A 19,672-nucleotide genomic window follows, 5' to 3' on the forward strand; every position below is an offset into this window, starting at 1 on the left:
TACCCAATCACGATAGAGTTATCCTCCCACCTACGCACAGTCCTGGCCCGACCCCCTCCCAGCCTGCCGCTACGCCCACTTCCATATAAGTCCCGCTTCCGCTGAGCAGCGTGGAGTGCAGCACCGCCCAGTTGGTGTTTTGGCAGCTGTCTGGAGTCCCTAGTCCGCCAATCAGTAGAAAGCAGAGTCCATCCGCCCCTATCCTCGGAGGCCGTCTTCCATGCAGGCCAATTATTATCAGGCAGGCGCCCCCAGAATCTTGTCAATCGCCCACAGGCTGTCAGCCTTGGGCCAATCAGCGTGAAGCGCCAGCGGGGCCCAGCACGCCCCCTCGGAACCCAGGCGGCTATCTGCGTTCCATCAGTTCTCCTCGGGCCAATCATGGCCTAGCTCTGCGGGGCAGGGCCCGCCTCCCCAACCCTGGAAGCCGCGCGGTCGAGCCAAGGCGCTGTGTCCAATCAACCAGCCGCGGAATGCTCGGCTCCTCCTCCAGGGGCCCACGTGAGCCGTGAGGAAACGCAGGGGCGGCTTCTAGGTGCCGCCGCCGCCGCCGCCGCCACCGCCGCCACCGCCGCCACCGCCACCTCGGAGCCCGGGCCTGGGGGGCGGTGGGGCTGCGCATGGAGCCCCCGCCCCCCGGAGCTGCCAATACTGCCACTGCGCTACACACAGGTGAGCCCGGGGCCTGGAGGGTGGAGGGCCCGTCCGTGACCCCACGTATCCTTCCCGCCCCCGCGCGAGGGATGTGGCTTGGCCCATGGCCTGCTGGTGTTCAACTGCCCACCGCCACCGCCACGGCTGGTGGACCTGCCTGTGGTATTGTCCCCTCCCTTCGCCCCTTGTAGTCGATCTGACCGTGGCCTGACCCCCCTTCCTGTTTTATAATGGATCGGTCTGCGTGCTTATAGTTCTCCCCACCCCACCTTACAGTGGACTCGTCCGTGGTCCTGCCCCGCCCCCACCCCCACTTAGAGGGGAGCAGCCTCGGGCATTGTCCCTCCTTGACAGAAGGTGCATCTGACTGTTTATTTTCTCCTGTCCTCAACTTTCAAGGGCCCCGTCTGTGGCCTTGTAGTTCTGTTCCTTGTAGTGAATCAGTCCATGGCGTGTTGCACCCCCCCCGCACCCCCTTTAACAGTGAGTTAATCTGTGAAGTTGTATTCCTGCCTCCTCCAGTCCCCCAGTGCATCAGTCCCATGGTTTTATCTTTTACAGTGTATCGGTCTGAATGCTAGTATCCACATCCCTTGTCGTTATCAGCCCATTGCCCTAGCCTCTTTTTTTTTTTTTTTTCAGACTGTTTCTCCAGCCCTTGGGCTTCTCTCTTCCTTTTAATAGTGGGTCAGTTTCGTGTTTTTGAACTCCCCATTTTCAGTAGCTCATTCCATGGCCTTGTTCCCTTCTCCTTTTAATGAGTCCGTGTGATGGCATTTCACCCCATCTACTCTTGTGCAGAGTAGATGCCTTTCTGCTCCCCTTGCCCCCCATAAAGAAGATGAGCCTTTGCACTCCCCTCCACCCCCGCCTTTGCAGTGGATCTGTTCATTGGCCTTCTTGTTCCCCATGTGCTTGCATCCAGGCACACACCCCCATACCCTCCCCTGAGTCCAGTGCTTTGTAATCTCTTCTCCAGGAGGGTGCTTTTATTTTGTCCCTCCTTTCCTTGTGGTGGATCAGTCCATGGCCTTCCCTGCTTCCTCTCTTCTTAATGGTGGATCATCCTGTGTGCTTGTTGAACCTGGCTCTTTTTTACTCTAGAACACATCCCCCTCGTACACATCATTAATCCCTAAGACATTCTGCCTCACTGCAATAAACGGATGCATTCAAGATAGCGATAATGCCATTAGGAGCTAACGTTTATTGAGCACCTACTAGGTACCTGGCAAAGTGCTTTATATCCATGACCTCATTTCGTCCTCACCACAATCCTGTGAGACAGGTACTCAGGAAAGTTCGGCACAAGGGGCTCAATACGTTATTCAGAGGTAAGTACCCAGTTAGGTTGCCCCTCAGAACACAGAATAATTTTTGAGGATCCCCTTTCTCACTTCATCCCATGCCACATGAGACCCCACTCCTTAAAAAACAAAGCACCTCCCGTCTCCAAGCTTTTGTTTTTGCTAGTTTCCCCCCCGCCTGCAGAGCTGTCTCCATTCCACACTTTTTCTCAGCACCCATCCACCCGCAATCGCAGCAGCCATATGATCTGAGTGATTTAACCACTTTCTCTCCGCACCTGCTTCCTCATTTGTAAAATGGAGGCATCAAAACCAGAATCCCCTCCAGTGTGAACATATCTGAGAGTTAATAAGACAAGTAACCTCTCTGGCTGCACCTCCTGCACCTTGTCCCTCCGACTCTGTTCCAGCCATACAAAGCTCCTCACTCATCCTCAAATCAAACACGCCAGATACAGCCCAGCCTGAGGGCCTGTGCATTGGCTATATTTTCTACCTGGAATAACGTCGTTCCCCTGATCTGTATGTGAGTCCTTTCAGAGCTCTATTCAAATGTCAGCCTGCCCCTGATCATCTGAACCTACATACTTAACAGGACTCAGGTTCCTTCTCTGCAGTAGTGGTCCCCTTTGCCCTTCATCACTATCAGACACACTGTGTAGTTTACCAGTTCACTGTCCCTCCCCATTAGAACAGTCAGTCCAATGAGGGTTTAGTTTTTTTGTCTGCTTATTTACTGCTGGGTAAATATACTTAGTATATACTAGGTGCTCAATAAGAATTTGTTGCATGCATGAAGGTGAAAAATATTATTTCAGACAAATCAGGGTGCAAGGGGAGGGAAGGGTTGGAGATGAAGAGGGTATACGAAAACTAGCTAAAGAAACTAGTTGGGACTGTTCGTTCAGCAAACACTTAGCACCTACTGAGTACCAGGCACTCTTCTAGGTGCTGGGGATATGGGAAGGAACAGAACAGGCAGAAATTCCTGCCCTTGTGGAGCAGACGTTTGCTAAAAGTGGGGGAGACGGACTATATAAATAAAACAGTAAGTAAAATTAGATAGTATGTTAGGCGCTAAGGAGGAAAGTGAAGTCGGGAAGACAGGGAGAGAGTACGGGAGTGATTGAAATCTTGGGCACTGGGCAGGCCTCACTTAGAAGGTGACCCTTGAGTTAAGGCCTGAAGGAGATCAGGGAGGAAGACAAAATATCTAGGGGAAGAGTGTTCTGGAGGTGGAAGGAACAGCCAGTGCAAAGGCCCTGAGGTGGGACTGTGCCTAGTGCATTCAAGAAACGTGAAGGAGGCCAGTGTGGCTGGAGCAGAGCAGAGGGCGGGAGGGAGGCAGGCAGGCAGGCAGGCAGGCAAGCAAGCAGGAGGCAAGGTCAGAGCGGTGATGGGACCCAGATGGTATAGGCCATGGTGATACATAAGGTTGGAGGCTGGTGGGAGGGTGAAGGCTGATAGACAAGCTAAGAGCTAACTAACATTTGTCGAGTGCCTACCACATGCCAGAGATACTTTTCTAAGTCCTTTATATATATTGACACTAGATCCTCGCAAAAGCCATTAAGAATAGTATATTTTGAAGATATTTTACAGATGCAGAAACAGACCCAGAGAGGTTGAGTAACTTGCTCAAGGTTGCACAGCTAGAACAAGGCAGAGGAGTGGGAGACCAAAGGCCCAGAGAGAACAGATCTGCAAGAGCAGACAGTTTATTCAGCACACAGATCACACAGAGGAAGGATTCATTCTGTCTAGAAGATAGCAGAATTTGATGATTATAGAATAAAGAGTTTATCGGGCATGAGAAAGGGGAAGGGCACGTACATAGCCTCAGAGGTGGGAAATGGGTGAGCTCACCATGCCCGTGATGTAGAGTGCCAAGCTCATGGCCACCTTAGAGTCGTTGTACGCAATGTCCATAGATGTCCACATGGCTAGCTACCTCCCATCCTCCCCGTCTCTGCTCACGTGTCACTTCTCAGGGAACCCTCCCCACTCAGCCTCTAGGGTCTTCCCTCTCTGTCTCTCTTGATAGAGAGCTGGTATTGTAAAGTGCTAGGATCTCTACCTGCAGCCAGACTGCCCAGCTTTGAACCCCAGTTCTGCCAACTTCCAGCTGCATGACTTTGGGCAAATGACTAAACTCTATGCCTCTATTTCCTCATCTGGAAAATGGGAGGATCATAATCCCACCCCACAGTGTGGCTGTGATGGTTGCATGAGTTAAATGTTCAAAACAATGTGTGACACACAGGAAAATAGTTGTATGACTGTTCTTAAAACCACTGTCATTACTCACAGCATACATACAGGTGTCTAACAGGCCTCTGAGACAATCTCCAAAATTGACCTCCTGACCTTGCCTCAAAATCAGCTCTCCTGTGGTGCTCCCGTTTCCATGGGTCCTGGCTCCATCCTTCCAGGCGACCAGGTCACAAACCTAGACTCACCCTTGCTGTTGTCTCTCACTTCCCTTCCCTGCCTCATACTTTGTCAGCAAACACTGCTCACTCTGTGTTCATATTTTATCCAGAAGTCAGCCATTCCCCCAGCAGTTCCACTGCAAGTCTCACCTGGACTGTCACAGTAGCCTCTTCAGCCCCTACACTCAGTTGTCCTCATAACAGCCAGAAGGATCCTGTTAAAATGCAAGTCACGGCCTGGTCCCCCCGTTCATGACCCCCTTGTGGCTCTTCTCTCAGCCAGCATCAGAGTCCTTGCACAAGGGCTTGAGAAAGCCTCACTCAGTCTGGGCCCCACGGCCCTTCTCTTCTCACCTCCTGCTACTTTTTTGCACCCTTTACTCCCTCCTCTCTGACCTTGCCCTGCTCCACTGTCTTCCTCTGAGCTGCCCAGTGTGCTCTAGCCTCAGGGTCATTCACCCTGCCTGGATCCACCTGCTGCCCGCGTCATCACAGACCTGACTCGCCTCATTTAATTTAGGTGTTTGCTCAGATGTCACCTCTGCAGTGCCTAACCCTCCCCTGACTACCCTTTCAAAAATAACAGCTCCTCCCCTGCTTCACTTTTTTCCATAGCTCTTCTCACCAGCTGACGTACTCTTTCACTCCTTTCTCTTCTTTTCTGACGGTCTTCCCCACTAAAACATGAATTCCCCGAGAGCAGGGATTTCTGTTTTGTTCACTGCTGTATCTCCAGGAGGCGCTCACAGGAGGCACTCAATAGGTGCTGACCCCATAGGAGGCGCTCAAAGATGCTCGCTAAATGAACGAGACAGAGAAATAAACCCATCTGAGTAAGGCAGATTACTAGGACACTTATTAGGGGTCAGGTGGGAAATACAGTAATAACCAAAATACAAAACCCTGTGTGCTGTTGAGGCTTGGCGCAGCTGGTCAGATTTTCCCTTAATGGGTAGGTCCTGTTGCAGCCAAAAGAGGAACTAGTAAAATTGCCTGTCTTCACCACCAGGAGTCACACTGAACTCTTTGTGCCCTCTGAAACAAGCAGGTCTTTGAAGTAAACCCAGTGAAGTCTCTGATGACAGGACTCTCAAATGTGGACACTCCGTGGCTTTGTGACTTGCGTAATAGCCCAAAATTGTGTCTGCTCAGCCAACTTCATTAAGCGCTCCGACACGAGAAAGGATCATATACTGTATATTTCCTTACAGATTAAAGAATGAAGCTACAAATAACAGAGAAAGGTTCTTTGAAACCTGGTTTGGAAGGTCTTATTCTTAATCCAACAGTCCCAGCCAGTGAACAGTTGACTGATGAAAGCTCATTCCTTCAGGAATAGGAAGCTTCGTGTTTATTTCCAATTCACCCTCAGCGAAGAGGGCAGTTATGGGAGGGGGGGGCTGCAGTGAGCAGGGAGGGTCCTGTTCTCTACAGGACATGCTGAGGGAGCAGCATGGAGGGCAGGTTTGCCTAATGGTTACATGCTTAGACGACGACGACTGGAATCTGCATGGGTCCAAAGCCTGGCTGTGCCACTTACACTCTGTGGCCCATAGACGTCATCTGGACATTTTGTACCTCCGCTTCCTCCTCTGTAAATGAGTGATAATAAAGAGCACCTACTTTCCAGAGTTGTGATGAAAGATAAATGAGTCAGTACCTATAAAAATAGCAGTACAGGTCTACATGCCCTCATCCAAAACCCTCGGAGCCAGATGTGTTTCAGAATTTCAGATTTTTCAGATTTTAGAAAGGTGGCAAGGGGCACATACAAGATGTTACATAACCCCCTCAGTGGGCTCAGTTATCAGCCACATTCAGATTTCTGTAGCAGAATGTTTGAACGATCACGCTAAGTGAGAATCAATAAAGACCAGGAAGGGCCTTGTTCATTTTACATCTGGATTTGCTGCCCAAAGGGTTATAAAGAAGGGGGGTTTTTTGTTCAAAGATTTATTTATTTGAGAGCAAGAGCTGGTGTGTGCTCAGAGGGGAGGGGAAGAGAGAGGAGAGAGAGAATCCCAAGCTGATGGGACGCTGAGCACAGAGCCCGATGCAGAGACTCGATCCCACAACCCTAAAATCATGACCTGAGCCAAAATCCAAGAGTCAGACGCTTAACCGACTGTACCACCCAGGTGCCCCAAGTTTTGTTTTTAGCACTTTGGGGATTTTGGAATAGCAGATAAGGAATTATGAACAAATTGGAAACTACATTAAAAGCTTCTCACACTCCAGGCACATTATATTTAATCTGTACAATAACTCTATGAACTCGATATTATTATTATCCCTATTTTACAGGTGAGTGTGTTATTATCCCTATTTTACAGATGGGAAAATTGAGGTAGAAAGAATTTAAAGAATATGCCTAGGGTCACACTGCTAATAAGTAGCAGAATCAGGATTCCAATCCTGGCAATCCAGCCCTAGAGCCTGAGCTATGGTCTGGTAGGCCATATTATCTGATTTGAACAATGGCAGCCAAGTATTATGAGCTCAACAAATGTTAGTCTTTGCTGTTATCAAGAAGGAGAACACAGACAGTAAGAGGCCTGAGGAATGCAAAGCAGAGGGAGCAGGCACTAAGTTTCAGGAAGGCTTCAGAAAGGCAAGACTCCCGTGGCTGGGACTCAGATGATGGGGAAGACTTCTAGGTAAAAGAAGGGAGCCCCACAGAGTAAACAGCTTTTGCAATGTGCTAGCAGAAGGAACCTCCTAGAAAACTTCATGTCTGGTGTAACAGAGGATGCAAATGAAAACGTTCAGGTGAGGAGCACCATACTAGCTTTTTTAAAAAAAGATTTTATTTATTTATTCATGAGAGAGAGAGAGAGGCAGAGACACAGGCAGAGGGAGAAGCAGGCTCCATTTAGGGAGCCTGATGTGGGACTCAATCCTGGTACTCCAGGATCAGGCCCCTGGCCTGAAGGCAGGTGCTAAACCGCTGAGCCACCCAGGGATCCCCACTATACTAGCTTTCTACTCCTGCTGCGACAAATGATCACAAGTCACAAGCTGCTTAAAACAATGCAAACTATTATCTTGGCACTCTGGAGGTCAGAAGTCCAACATAGCCTCACCAGGCTGCAACCTGGGTGTGGGCAGGGCTGTGTTTCTTCCTGGCGGCTCCAGGGAATGACCTGTTTCCTGCTCATTCGAGTTGCTGGCAGAATTCAGTTCCTTGAGGTTGTAGGATTAAGGTCTCTGTTTCCTGACTGACAGTCAGCTGAGGGTCCTTCCCACATTTATGAGGCCAACCATATTCCTGGGCTGGAGCTCTGTTCTTCCAGCTTCAAAGCCAGTAATGGCAAATCAGGTCCCTCTCATGTTTTGAATCTCTCCTGCCTCTTCTGTCCTTGCATCTCTCTGAGCTCTCTTTCTGCCTCTTCCTTTTTTTTTTGTAAGGGTTTCTGCAATTAGATTCAGCTCACTCAAACAATCCAGAACAATCTCCCTGAGGTCCGTACAGTAATACCCCCTTATCCACAGCTTTGCTTTCCATGGTTTCAGTTACCCGTGGTCAAGGAGAAGATGATTCTCCTGACCTATCATCAAGAAGGTCAGTGGTAGCCTAACACTGTGTCATAGTGCCTACATCAGTACCTCACTTCATCTCATTATGTAGGTATTTAATCATCTCCCATCATCATAAGAAGAAGGGTGAGTACAGAACGATAAGATATTGAGAAAGAGAGCACATTCACATAACTTTTATCATGGTATATTGCCATAATTGTTCAGGTATTGTTGTTAATCCCTTGTGCTTGATTTATAAATTAAACCTATACATAAACTGTGTATATTTATAGGAAAAAACATAGTCTGTGTAGGATTTAGTACTGTCCACAGTTTCAGGCATCCACTGAGGGTCTTGAAACAGATCCCCCGCAGATAAGAGGGAACTATTATAACTCTAAGTTCATCTGCAAAGTTCCTTTTGTCATGTACATAACACACTCATAAGTGCCAGAAATTAGGATATGGACATTTCTGAGAGGGCATTATTTTGCCTACCATAGTCTGCCCTCTGGCCCCCAAAGATGCATATTTGTCCCACATACAAAATACATTCACACCGTCCTCTTGTCTCCAAAAGTTTCCTACCATTCTGGTGAGTCTCTAAAGCCAGGCTGAGGAGCTTAGAATTTAGTCGGAAGGTGTTTAGGGAATGATGGTAGGCTTTGGGGACAGAGGTGGAGACAAGAAGGCAAGAAAGGAATCCTCCTCTTGCTGACCTCTGCCTCCTTCTGTGTTCTCAGCCTCTCAGCTCTGAGCTATCTGCCCTCCAGGTACCCCTGGGATGGCGTGAGCACTCCGCCAGTGATGGACCCCTCTGTGACGCTGTGGCAGTTTCTGCTGCAGCTGCTGAGAGAGCAAGGCAATGGCCACATCATCTCCTGGACCTCACGGGATGGCGGTGAGTTCAAGCTGGTGGATGCTGAGGAGGTGGCCCGGCTGTGGGGGCTACGTAAGAACAAGACCAACATGAATTATGACAAGCTCAGCCGGGCCCTGCGGTACTACTATGACAAGGTAAGGCCTCTGAAACCAGGACTGGGAACCACCAACATTTATGGCAGTTATTTCATTTTCTTGTCTTGTCATAGCTATAACTTTGAAAACAGAGTTTACTATTTTTTACCTTATCCTCTCGTACTATTAGACCAATGTTGGGCACCTCAAACGTTTATCTCAGGTATTTTCTTTGTCTTACTGCTTTGGCTGAAACCTTCATAGTATTATTAATACTGACCCCTACTAACCCCCTTTCTGAGGCCCTCAAAGTCATACTGTTCCACCACACCCCACACATTTCATTTTCTTATCTTATTCCTATAGCTAAAAATTACAAAAGCACCATTAATAATGACTCTTTCTCCTCCTGCCTTCTGGAACTGGACCAATCCTGGACTTCCTCAGTTATTTCATAACCTACTCTTATTCCAGTATATTCTTATTCCCAGCATTAGAATGTCTATTACAATATTGTACTAACCTTTTCTTACCTCATGCTGTGGGATCCCAAACACTTTTATCAATTCTTTTCTTCTCTTATTCTTTTAGCTGAAACCTCCAAAACAATATGTACAGTGCAGGTCTATACCCTATTCTCATGCATTTTTAGAGCAATGCTGGTCCATGCCAGTGTGTATTTTTTTGAAGATTTTTAATTATTTATTCATGAGAGACACAGAGAGACAGAGACCTAGGCAGAGGGAGAAGCAGTCTCCCTGTGGGGAGACCAATGTGGGACTCGATCCCAAGACCCTGGGATCATGCCCTGAGCTGGAGGCAGATGCTCAACCACTGAGCAACCCAGGCATCCCATCAGTGTATATTATTTTATCATCTTACTCCTGTAGCTAAAACTTTGAATTTTTCTCATCCTTTCAGACTCCCAGACCGGTGCTGGATTTCTCCTCCCTGACAACATACCAGCTATTTCATTTTCTTTTTTATCTGAAACTTCCAAAACATTAATGAATATCCCTTTTCATTCCTTTTCTGAAAAACACAAACCCACCCTGTGACATACCTGACCAGCATTAAGATGTCTTTAGGATACCCTAGTGCCCCCCAGATGCCTCTTGTCCCCCACAACAGCCCTAGACCTATGCTACACGCCATAAATTATAGCATTTATTTGATTCTCAGATTTCTCATATTTTATTCCTTTAGCTGAAACCTCCAAAACAATATTGAGGCTGCCTCATTCTGTGCTTTGAGACCACCGCAACATCCCTGGGACCCTCCAGACCTATCCTGTAATATTCCAAACATGTTCTGCGATCCACCCTGCCAGCCTTGAGATTCCCCCCAATATGTATGCCAGTACTTTAATGGCCTTATCTTAGTTGCTATCAGTCACTTCATTTTCTAATTGCCTTAGCCTAAACCCGTACCATAGTACTAAGAATGAGGCTCCTCGGTTACAACTAGAACAAGAAATAAACTATGACAACAACAACAAAAAAAAAAGCCCCCAAACCAAAACCAAAACAAAAGAATCAGGCTTCTCAGCCTGTTCTCCCCCTAGTGACCTTGCCCTGTTCTACATCTAGACCAATAGCTTTAAATAATCCTCTATGTTAATAATTCATCCCGGCATTCTTCAATCTTAATTTTGTCTCTTCCAATATTTACATCAGTTACTTCATTTTCTTGTCTTGCTGCATCAGCTACACTCCACGACTGCCCTGGCAACCACCCCCAAGGTCTGGGCCCAATTAGCCCACAGACACCCCTGGTTCCTGGAGCCAGGAGGAAAGCCTGCTCCTGCACTGACTCCTAGGTGGGCCCCACTATGGAGTGCTACCACAGGATGTGGGGGTGGGGGATTGGACAGATGGAGATGAAGAGCTATGAGATGAGAGGGATGGATGGGGAGGAGCCACGGAGTGGAGACCGGGCAAGGGGAAAAGGGCAGTAGGCTAAAAGAAGAGCTGTGGAAGGGAGAAGAGAGAAAGGAGAGAAACTGGGAAGAATACAGAGAGGGGAATCACAATGGGGAAGAGGAGTAGAAACAGAAGGAGAAGGGAGAAGGCCCCAGATTGGGAAAGACGCCAGTAAGAAGTCAGCCGGGGTGGGGGATACCCAATCAAGAGCAGACAGAGGAGGAATAGTGTATATGTAAAAAGACAGGAGAGGGGAAAGAAGGACCCTAGGAGACACACCCCTCTGCCCCCTCATCCATATCTTCCCTCCACTCTGGTCCTTTCTTCTAAGGTCCTTTATCCTGTCTCCTCCCTTCCCAGAATATCATCCGCAAAGTGAGCGGCCAGAAATTTGTCTACAAGTTTGTATCCTACCCGGAAGTCGCGAGGTGCTCCACTGAGGACTGCCCGCCACAGCCCGAGGTGTCTATCACCTCTACTGTGGCAAATGTGGCTCCCGCCACTGTACATGCTGTCCCCGGGGATCCTGCCTCGGGGAAATCGGGCCCACCCAAGGGTACAGGAATGGCAGGCCCTGGTGGCTTGGCGCGCAGCAGCCGCAATGAATACATGCGCTCAGGCCTCTATTCCACCTTCACCATCCAGTCCCTGCAGCCACAGCCACAGCCACCCCCTCATCCTCGGCCTGCCTCAGTGCTCCCCAACACCGCCCCTTCAGGAGCAGCAGTGCCCCCGTCTGGGAGCAGGAGCACCAGTCCAAGCCCCTTGGAGGCCTGCCTGGAGGCGGAGGAGGCTGGCCTGCCTCTGCAGGTAAGGACTGGAGTATGGAAATTCAGTAAGAGAGTGGATGTACAATTCCCAGATGAGGAGGGGGGCTGGTAGAAGGGACATAAACATCCTATTTAGATATGGTGGAAGGAGGGACACAGAGGTTCCTTGGGAGAGGGGGTTACAGAGGAGAGCCATACAAGTACTAAGCTAGGCAAGGTGCCCTGAATTTATTTGCTTAATGCATAGGTTCTCTCACCTTAGTGTCCATCAGAATCACCTGGAGGGCTTTTTATTTAAATGACAGATTTCTGGGGCCTGCCCCTCAAAGTTTCTCATATGGATCTGGGGATGAGCACAAGAATTCGTTTGTTTTTGTTTTTTAAGATTTTATTTATTTATTCATGAGAGACAGAGACATAGGCAGAGAAAAGCAGGCTCCCTCTGTGCGAGACTCAATCCCTGGACTGGGGATCATGCCCTGAACCAAAGGCAGACGCTCAACCACTGAGCCACCCGTGTCCCAAAAATTCGTTGTTTTTTTTTAAATAAGTTTCCAGATGAGGCGCATGCTGCTAGTCCTACTAAAGCAAATTTTTGAGAACCACTGTTTTCATGAATGAGGGCAGTATCTCCAGGAGGCCCATCCTTAGGGGATCTCTGTCCCCAAAGAGAAGCTGCCAGAAGAAGCTTCACATCCTTGACAAAGCCCCACCTCCTGCTCTTGGACCTGCCTTGATGTGTAGTCATGCACCCCCCCCACAATACAAAGTCATACTTTCCAAGACAAGTCCTTGGCTTCACTAACCCAGCAATCCTTACGCACCCCCTCTGCCCGCCCCCCCTCCTCTTTCAGGTCATCCTGACCCCACCCGAGGCCCAGAACCCTAAATCGGAAGAGCTGAATGTGGAGCCTGGGTTGGGCAGGCCACTGCCCCCAGAAGTGAAAGTGGACGGGCCCAAGGAAGAGTTGGAAGCCGCCGTCGGTGGGGAGGCGGGGTTTGTACAGGAAGCCGCTAAGGCCGGGCCGGAAGTCCCTCCTGCGGAGGGCGTGCCGGCCCGGCTGCCCGCGGTCGTCATGGAGACTGCAGCGCAGGTGGGCGGCCTCGCGGCTTCCACTGCTTCCAGCACAGAGATCGCCCAGCCTCAGAAGGGCCGGAAGCCCCGGGACCTGGAGCTCCCACTCAGCCCGAGCCTGCTGGGTGGGCCAGGACCCGAACGGACTCCAGGATCAGGAACTGGCTCCGGGCTGCAGGCGCCGGGGCCAGCGCTGACCCCGTCCCTGCTACCTACGCACACATTGGTGAGTGCCTGTGAAGAGGTGGGGCGGGTGAGAGAGGAGCTAGACTGCAAGGGCCAGTGTGGTTATCCCTGAGTGAGCGGGAGGGTGGAGCCTTCGAGGGGGATTGGCTGGAGGGACGGGGCTTGATTAACGAAGGGCGGGCTAGTCTCCCCTGCTGAAGGATGGGCTGGAATGAAGGACGGGTCTGGGGAGTTTTGTGGGGAGACGAGACCGCGAGGCTGGGGGCGGGAACTTTTCTGGGTTGGGGTGTGGCTTGGGGAACCTGCACGGGGCTTTTTGGTCTGGGGTTTTCTTAGCGGATTTCCTGGGAGGTGTATGGGTTGTGGGGGATCTGAGTTGGAAGTTGATCCTAAGCTGATGGGATAGTGATTGTGAGGTTTAAAAGCGACATGTGGATGGGGTCTTATACGTGGTCTCGCCCAATGAAGCTAGAGGTGGGCTCTCTGGAGTTGGGAGGGGCTGTCTGTGACATGGGAGAGGTGTCATGGGCTTGACCTTAGTAGTTAGGGTGTAAGCCTGTGTACTTTGGGAGGGTGATCTCAGATGTCTGAGCGGGAAATCTGGTGGGACAGGAGCCAAGGTCCTTCCATTTTCCCACACCTGCTCTCTACTCACTTGAGCTCCAACCATCTGTTCCCCCACAGACCCCGGTGCTGCTGACACCCAGCTCGCTGCCCCCCAGCATTCACTTCTGGAGCACCCTGAGTCCCATTGCACCCCGTAGTCCAGCCAAGCTCTCCTTCCAGGTAGGATCCCTTCACCCATATTGTAAAGGGTGAGAGACCCTAGCATGGCCCCCATCCGTGATCTTTCCCTATTTCTGTCCCCAGTTTCCGTCCAGTGGCAGCGCCCAGGTGCACATCCCTTCCATCAGCGTGGATGGCCTCTCAACCCCCGTGGTGCTCTCCCCAGGGCCCCAGAAGCCATGACTACCACCACCACCACCACCCCCTTCTGGGGTCACTCCATCCATGGCCCTGAACTTCTCTCCAGCCAGCCGTCTCAAGGAGAAACATAGTTCAGCTGACAGACTTGTGCTCTAGCTGTGGTGGGGTAGGGATTCTAGGAAGGATCTCTCAATAACCCTTCCACAGGAAACATACAACTTCTCTCTTCTTGGTCAGTTCCTCAGTGGCCGCCCTTACACGTCTCCTACTGCATTGGTGGAGACGGTTTATTTATTTATTTTTTGAAGGCCACTGGGAGGAGCCTGGCCCAACCCTTCTGGGGGGGTTGGTGAGGACATCTCCCCCATCTCCACATTTTCTCCCCAAGATGAGACAATCGGGGTCTGGCTTGAGAAGGACCTTTCTTTATTTATTTCTCAGCCTGCCCTTGGGAAGCTGAGGGAGCCCTGTCTCCATTTTGGGGTGTGGGTAGAAGAGATAGCTTGTTGTAGTTTTATTATTCCTGGCCATACCCAAGGGTCCAGGAAGAAATTGTGCCGTTTAACGGTTTGGGAGCCTTGGCCAAGGAAGACTCACACCCTAGAAATAGGAATTTCCACCTCCCCAGCCTTCTCTCAGATACCACCATTTTGGCCAGGGAGGAATGCTCCTTTTGTTCTTCTCCCCCTGAGAAGCCATTCCTGTATCTGCCAAACTCCTGGAGTCCTGCCTGTTACCTCCCAATGGAGGGTTTTTTTGGGGAGTGGTCCCCGTCTGGGGGGCCCCTCCAGCCAGTACTCCAGGTCTCCTTGTCCCCTACCCCCTGCCATTTTGATAGTATAATCTATTTTTAAACAGGGCTTTTCAATAGGGGAGAGGGGAGCATCTCTTCCTATATCTGAGATGGGGTGGGTGGGAAGGAAGGGATTTGGGGGAGGAATCTTCCTGCCACTCCCAAGTGTTTATTTTTGATACCAAACGTGTATTTTCAGCTCCCTCCCTCCCAGCCCCCCAATTTCCTGCGGGCGGGTACAAAGGACCCTTTAAGTGTCCCTGGAGTTGGGAGGGAGGAATGGGGGACATAAAGCCTGTCCTATCTGAATTCCAGGCTGGAGAGGATGGGTTCAAAGGACTCCTGGGCTCACCTCCTGTCAGCACCGGCCCAGCCCGGGCCTGGGGACCTGGGGGTTGGTGATTTGGGGGACGGTGCTACACCTGTCTCCACTGTTTGTTTTACTTCCCCAAAAATGGATCTTTTTTTTTCTAAGAGTCCCAGAGAATGGGGAATTGTTCCTGTAAATATATATTTTTAAAGGTGATACTGGAGGCTGCTAGCCTTTTTTTCTTTCCTTGAAGCCATTGGGACTGACTGTGACAGGCATGACTTTATGTGGAAGGCAGTGAAGGTGTGAGATTGACTGCAAGAGACAGCGTGACAGTGTGTGCAGGAAATAGCTGGAGAGACTGCAAATTGTAACTAGGTGTGCAAAGAAGAGAAAAATGTGGAAAGCTGTGATCACGTATATATGCGTGTGGAGTCGTGTGTGTGTGTGTGTGTGTGTGTGTGTGTGTGTGTGTGTGTGATAGAGTGTGGCCGCTGAAACCACAGACGATGTGTCCATGTCATCATAAGAAATTATAGCTGTGTGTCAGAAGATCACTGTGAGACTGGCTGCATACTAAGGCACCCTACAAGAGGCTGGAGGTATGTGTGAAGTCCTGTTAATGGCAACGGTAGTGGGGACTGTACCTCAGACACCACTGGACGGGCTGATGATGGTGAGCAGGACAGACCGAGTGACCAAAAGGACGCTTGAGCCTGCGTGAGCATGAGGAACGTGTGGGGGAAGATGGTCAGGGACCGTGTGCAAGCAAGGAACTTCACTGTAAATAAGCAGCCAACTGTGTTCTGAAGATGACCATGAGTGAAGCTCCATGCAAGGCAGCCTCACAGAAGAGTTGACTGTGTGAGAGAAAATGGCTGTGAGGCACAAGATTTGAGAACACGTGATCGTGCATGTGGACACCATTCATGTGAGACCAGCAAGGACTATGTCAGAAACTGAGAAAAAGAAAAATTGGCTCTGACTGGGGGAGTATGAGGCTGTAAGCTTGTGTGTGTGTGTGTGTGTGTGTGTGTGTGTGTGCGCGCCTCGTTCACATGCATGCATGTGTGTACCAGAGGCAAGTGGCAGATTGATTACAGTTACCACACCAGTCTAGGCCAGAGGCTCAGGGACTGAGACAGCACGAGAGAAAAGGATGGTGAGGACTGAAATAGTCTGGGAGAACACAGAGGTGTCTGGAGCAAGAGCCGAGAAGGAACGTGGCACCGTGTTGAGTGGAAACCAACGGCTAAGCAGCGCATTAGTGGGTGTGTGGAACAGCTCATGAGGGACTTGAATCAGAGGCTCTCTGTGTGTGAAGAATTGGGAAAATGAGGCCCTGGGAGACTGGTGGGGTGGGTGTGTGGGAGAAGTGGGCGAGGCCATAGCTGTGTCTGAGCATCCCTGCTAAGGAAAGGATGGTGTACAGCACTGACGCAGGCCGGAGGAGCCTGTGTGTGAGAGACTTGGAGAGTCCCTCAGCAGTTGGGAGTTTGTGACCACAGATGGCAGAGGCTAACTGAGGAAAGGTGACCACAATGGCAGCTGAGAAGCTAATGGTGTGGGTATGTGTAAAGGTCTTTGCAAGACACAATTAAAGGCTGTAAATAAGGCCTAGGTAAGTGGCACGCCACTTGAGAACGGAAGTGAGACCAGGTGACTGAGACGGCATCTGTGACAGTGTGTGATGGTGTATGTGTGTGCGCCTTAGCTACCATCAGGGACTGGGTATGCAAGATGGGGGCTTGAGTGAGGAGGTAGGAGAAGTGGCAATTTTGTCCCTGCACCAGAAACTTAGACCAGCAGGAGCTGTAAACCAGTGACTGGCAGAAACATCTAAAGGTGTGACTGTGTTTGTGTGCGTGTCAAAAACTGGTAAGAGGAAATGTTGGTGAGTGTGGCCAAATGAGGGAAGGCTGTAAGATGTAGAGTGTGTGTGTGTGTGTGTGTGACCCTCTTGGTAGGAGACCGGGAATCCGTGACAGAAGAAATGACCCCCTGAGTGTGTGTGACTGAGGGAAAGTCTGAGAGGCTATGGGACAGAGTATGTATGTGAGCTGGTTCCTAAGAGACCTTAGTAGAGGCTGCAGACCCAGAATTGTGTGTGTAACTGTATTTTTTTAAAAGGGGGTCAGGCATCCCGGATGGCTCAGTGGTTTAGCACTGCCTTCAGCCCAGGGCGTGATCCTGGAGACCGGGGATCGAGTCCCACGTCAGGCTCCCTGCATGGAGCCTGCTTCTCCCTCTGCCTGTGTCTCTGCCTCTCTCTCTCAATCTCTCTCTCTCATAAATAGATAAAATCTTTTTTAAAAAAGTAAGAAAACGACCAAGACCAAATGAGACTGTATGAGAAACCACTGATTGTGCCAGGCCTGGGAGAAAGCCACTTCCTCCACTTGGGACCACCTCCTCCGTCCCCTGTACTGGCTTCTCCCAGTTCTCCAAAACTTGAAATACTGGAGTTTCCAGGGCTTCACCTGGGATTCCCCTTCCCTCTTCTCACAAGCCCTCTCCAAGGTGGCTCGGTCCAGTCCCAGCATGTGAGACACTATTTCCCACACACACACAGCCACTGGCAATGCCCACCTTTTTACCTCTAACCCAGACTCTGCCTCATTGCACTTGTCAGAATCTCTAGAGTTTGGATTATTGATTTGTTCATTCAGCACCTGCTTATTGAGCCCTGCAGACACAGCAGTTACCAAACCAGACACAAATACCTGCCCTTCGGGGAGCGAGTATTTTAGTGAGGGCAACGGACAAGCAACAGATAAATGCATCGTCAGGTGGCAGTGCAATAATTTCATGAGATAAGATGGTCTCACTCTGTTTAAATAAGAATGCTGCAGTCATTTTGTTGTGCAAATGTGGGAAAAGCCGAAAGCATCTATAGTCCTCTTCCCCAGGGAGTATGCAGTTTAGGCCCAAAGGAAACATTGATTATAACATTATCACCAGGGCAACCAGTGATTAGATAAAACAGCCAACCAGAATCACAGGTTTCTGGGGGAGCTTGTTTCCACAGGATAACACAGCGCCAATGTCTGAAGTCTTGGAATCTTAACAAGACCCCTTTGTTCAAAGCGTACTTTCAAAGGCAGGCCTGTATGATCAGGAAACAGAGTACATCTGTAATAGATACAGATGTCAACACACCCTATTGCCCATTACATGAAACCAACATTCTTAACAAAGTTCTCTTTTAACACCTGACCAAATCAAATTCTATTACCTTGTTCTAATTTGCAGAATGGTACGTCTCTTTCCACAAATGCAGAGGAAATGAAACCTTGCCCTCCTAACATTTTTAGGCACCTTTTGTTCATTAAAGAGATTCCTGGTTGAAAGTGAGCTCTGGAGTCTCACTCATCTGGGCTAATAAGAGAAGAGGGGCTCCTGGCCAGCTCAGTTGGAAGAGCATGCAACTCTGGACCTTGGGGTTGTGAGTTCAAGCCCCACGTTCGGTGTAGAGAATACTTAAAAAGAAAAAAGGAGGTAAGGAAAAAAAAGAGCAAGTCCGTGGAGCTTGGTTTTTACCTGCACAGAAAAGGGGCTGAAGAGAACTTAATATTAACAGCAAAAGAAGGAGAACATAGAATCATTTTTATAGATGACACCTACAATGAAAAAGAGGTGTCAGTGGCTAGAGTGGCTCTTACAGTGTGGACCCCAGACCAGCAAGCAGCATCACTGTCACCTGGGAGCCTGTTAGAAATGTTCATTTTTGTGTCCCATCCCAGACCTACAGAATCAGAAACAGAGGTGGGGCCCAGCACTCTGCGATTGAACAAATCTTCCAGATGATTCTGAAGCACACTAAGATTTGAGAGCCCCTGGGCTACAGCACAACAAGGGTACCATACCAAAAGGATAGCTGGGGAAGGCCTCTATGAGAGAGGGGACATTTTTTTGTCTGTCTCCTCTCTTACAGCATAAGCCCCTCCAGGACCAGAATTTTTGGCTGTCTTACTCTGCTCAGTCTAGTGCCAAGAATGGCATCTGACACCCAATAGGCACTCAGTAAATGTTGAATCAATGTATTTAACAAACAGCCCCTACTGTATGCCAGGCACTATTCTGAGGACTTTTGAAAATCTTCAACTCCCAATCTTTGCAACAAACTGTGCTGTAGGCTCAGGGATGGGGCTGTCCCCTACCCCAGTTACTCTGACAGAACATGGCCAAACTGGCTCCCTCCCCAGGCAGGGGTGGGGGTGGGGGTGGGGGTGGTAGGGAGGGTAGTCCCCAGCTGGAACCCTGGGACAGTGATATTTCCAATTCATTCTCAAACCTTTCTCCCCACAATCCTCACTTCCCCTTCTCACTTCCCCCTGCTGCTGACCTCCCCTGCCCACACTGACCACAGGCAACCTCACTTTCAGGAAAGAACGGGATGAAGCAATTGTCTCCATGCCTATTCCACCCAATGAGGAGGGACACACTGAGCTCAATGCACCCTTGTTCCACACCCCCATGAGGTTGACCCCATCACTGTGGTAGAGATTGCATTTTACAGGTGGAGAAATTGAGGCTCAGAGAGGTTTAAGTGACTTGCCCAAGGTCACACAGCTAGGAAGTTTAGGCTCCATTTCTTCCTAGTAAGAATGTGTCCAGGGGGGCAATGACAGTGGTAATGGGTTACTGGGCAGGATGTGGGTGCTGGGGATACAGTGACAAAACTGGATCAAGGGTGAGGCAGGAAATAGGGAAGGGAGAGTGGGGCAGGAGGCTCGGGGCAGGGGTACCAGGAGAGAAGTGCAGAGACCCTGCATGACCCTCCCCTCCCCCATGCTGCTCTTTACCCGCCCAGTTCCTCC

The 19,672-nt window shown here is 49.9% G+C and overlaps 1 protein-coding gene across 2 annotated transcripts; it reads left to right on the forward strand.

Annotated features, from left to right (window-relative positions):
- Positions 1-515: 515 nt before the first annotated feature.
- On the forward strand, positions 516-15,068 carry ELK1 (ETS transcription factor ELK1). 2 transcript variants are annotated; one of them, XM_072815783.1, is made up of 6 exons: positions 516-672; positions 8,656-8,929; positions 11,152-11,601; positions 12,416-12,862; positions 13,507-13,608; positions 13,693-15,068. In XM_072815783.1, exons 2-6 carry the CDS (start codon positions 8,720-8,722, stop codon positions 13,789-13,791), a joined length of 1,308 nt encoding a protein of 435 aa, XP_072671884.1. In that variant the 5' UTR covers positions 516-672; positions 8,656-8,719; the 3' UTR covers positions 13,792-15,068. The 2 variants fall into 2 exon arrangements, with proteins under 2 accessions (XP_072671884.1, XP_072671883.1); XM_072815782.1 differs by having other exon boundaries at positions 8,686-8,929.
- Positions 15,069-19,672: the final 4,604 nt, after the last annotated feature.

The sequence above is a fragment of the Canis lupus genome, chromosome X, assembly GCF_048164855.1.
Source record: "Canis lupus baileyi chromosome X, mCanLup2.hap1, whole genome shotgun sequence".
Classification (NCBI taxonomy): domain Eukaryota; kingdom Metazoa; phylum Chordata; class Mammalia; order Carnivora; family Canidae; genus Canis; species Canis lupus.

Bases quoted from the DNA above. Each gene is read 5' to 3' on its own strand.
- ELK1 (XM_072815783.1), top strand. From the start codon at position 8,720: ATGGACCCCTCTGTGACGCTGTGGCAGTTTCTGCTGCAGCTGCTGAGA. The intron at 11,602-12,415 runs GTAAGGACTGGA...CTCCTCTTTCAG, and splicing joins AGGCTGGCCTGCCTCTGCAG to GTCATCCTGACCCCACCCGA. The intron at 13,609-13,692 runs GTAGGATCCCTT...TTCTGTCCCCAG, and splicing joins CAGCCAAGCTCTCCTTCCAG to TTTCCGTCCAGTGGCAGCGC.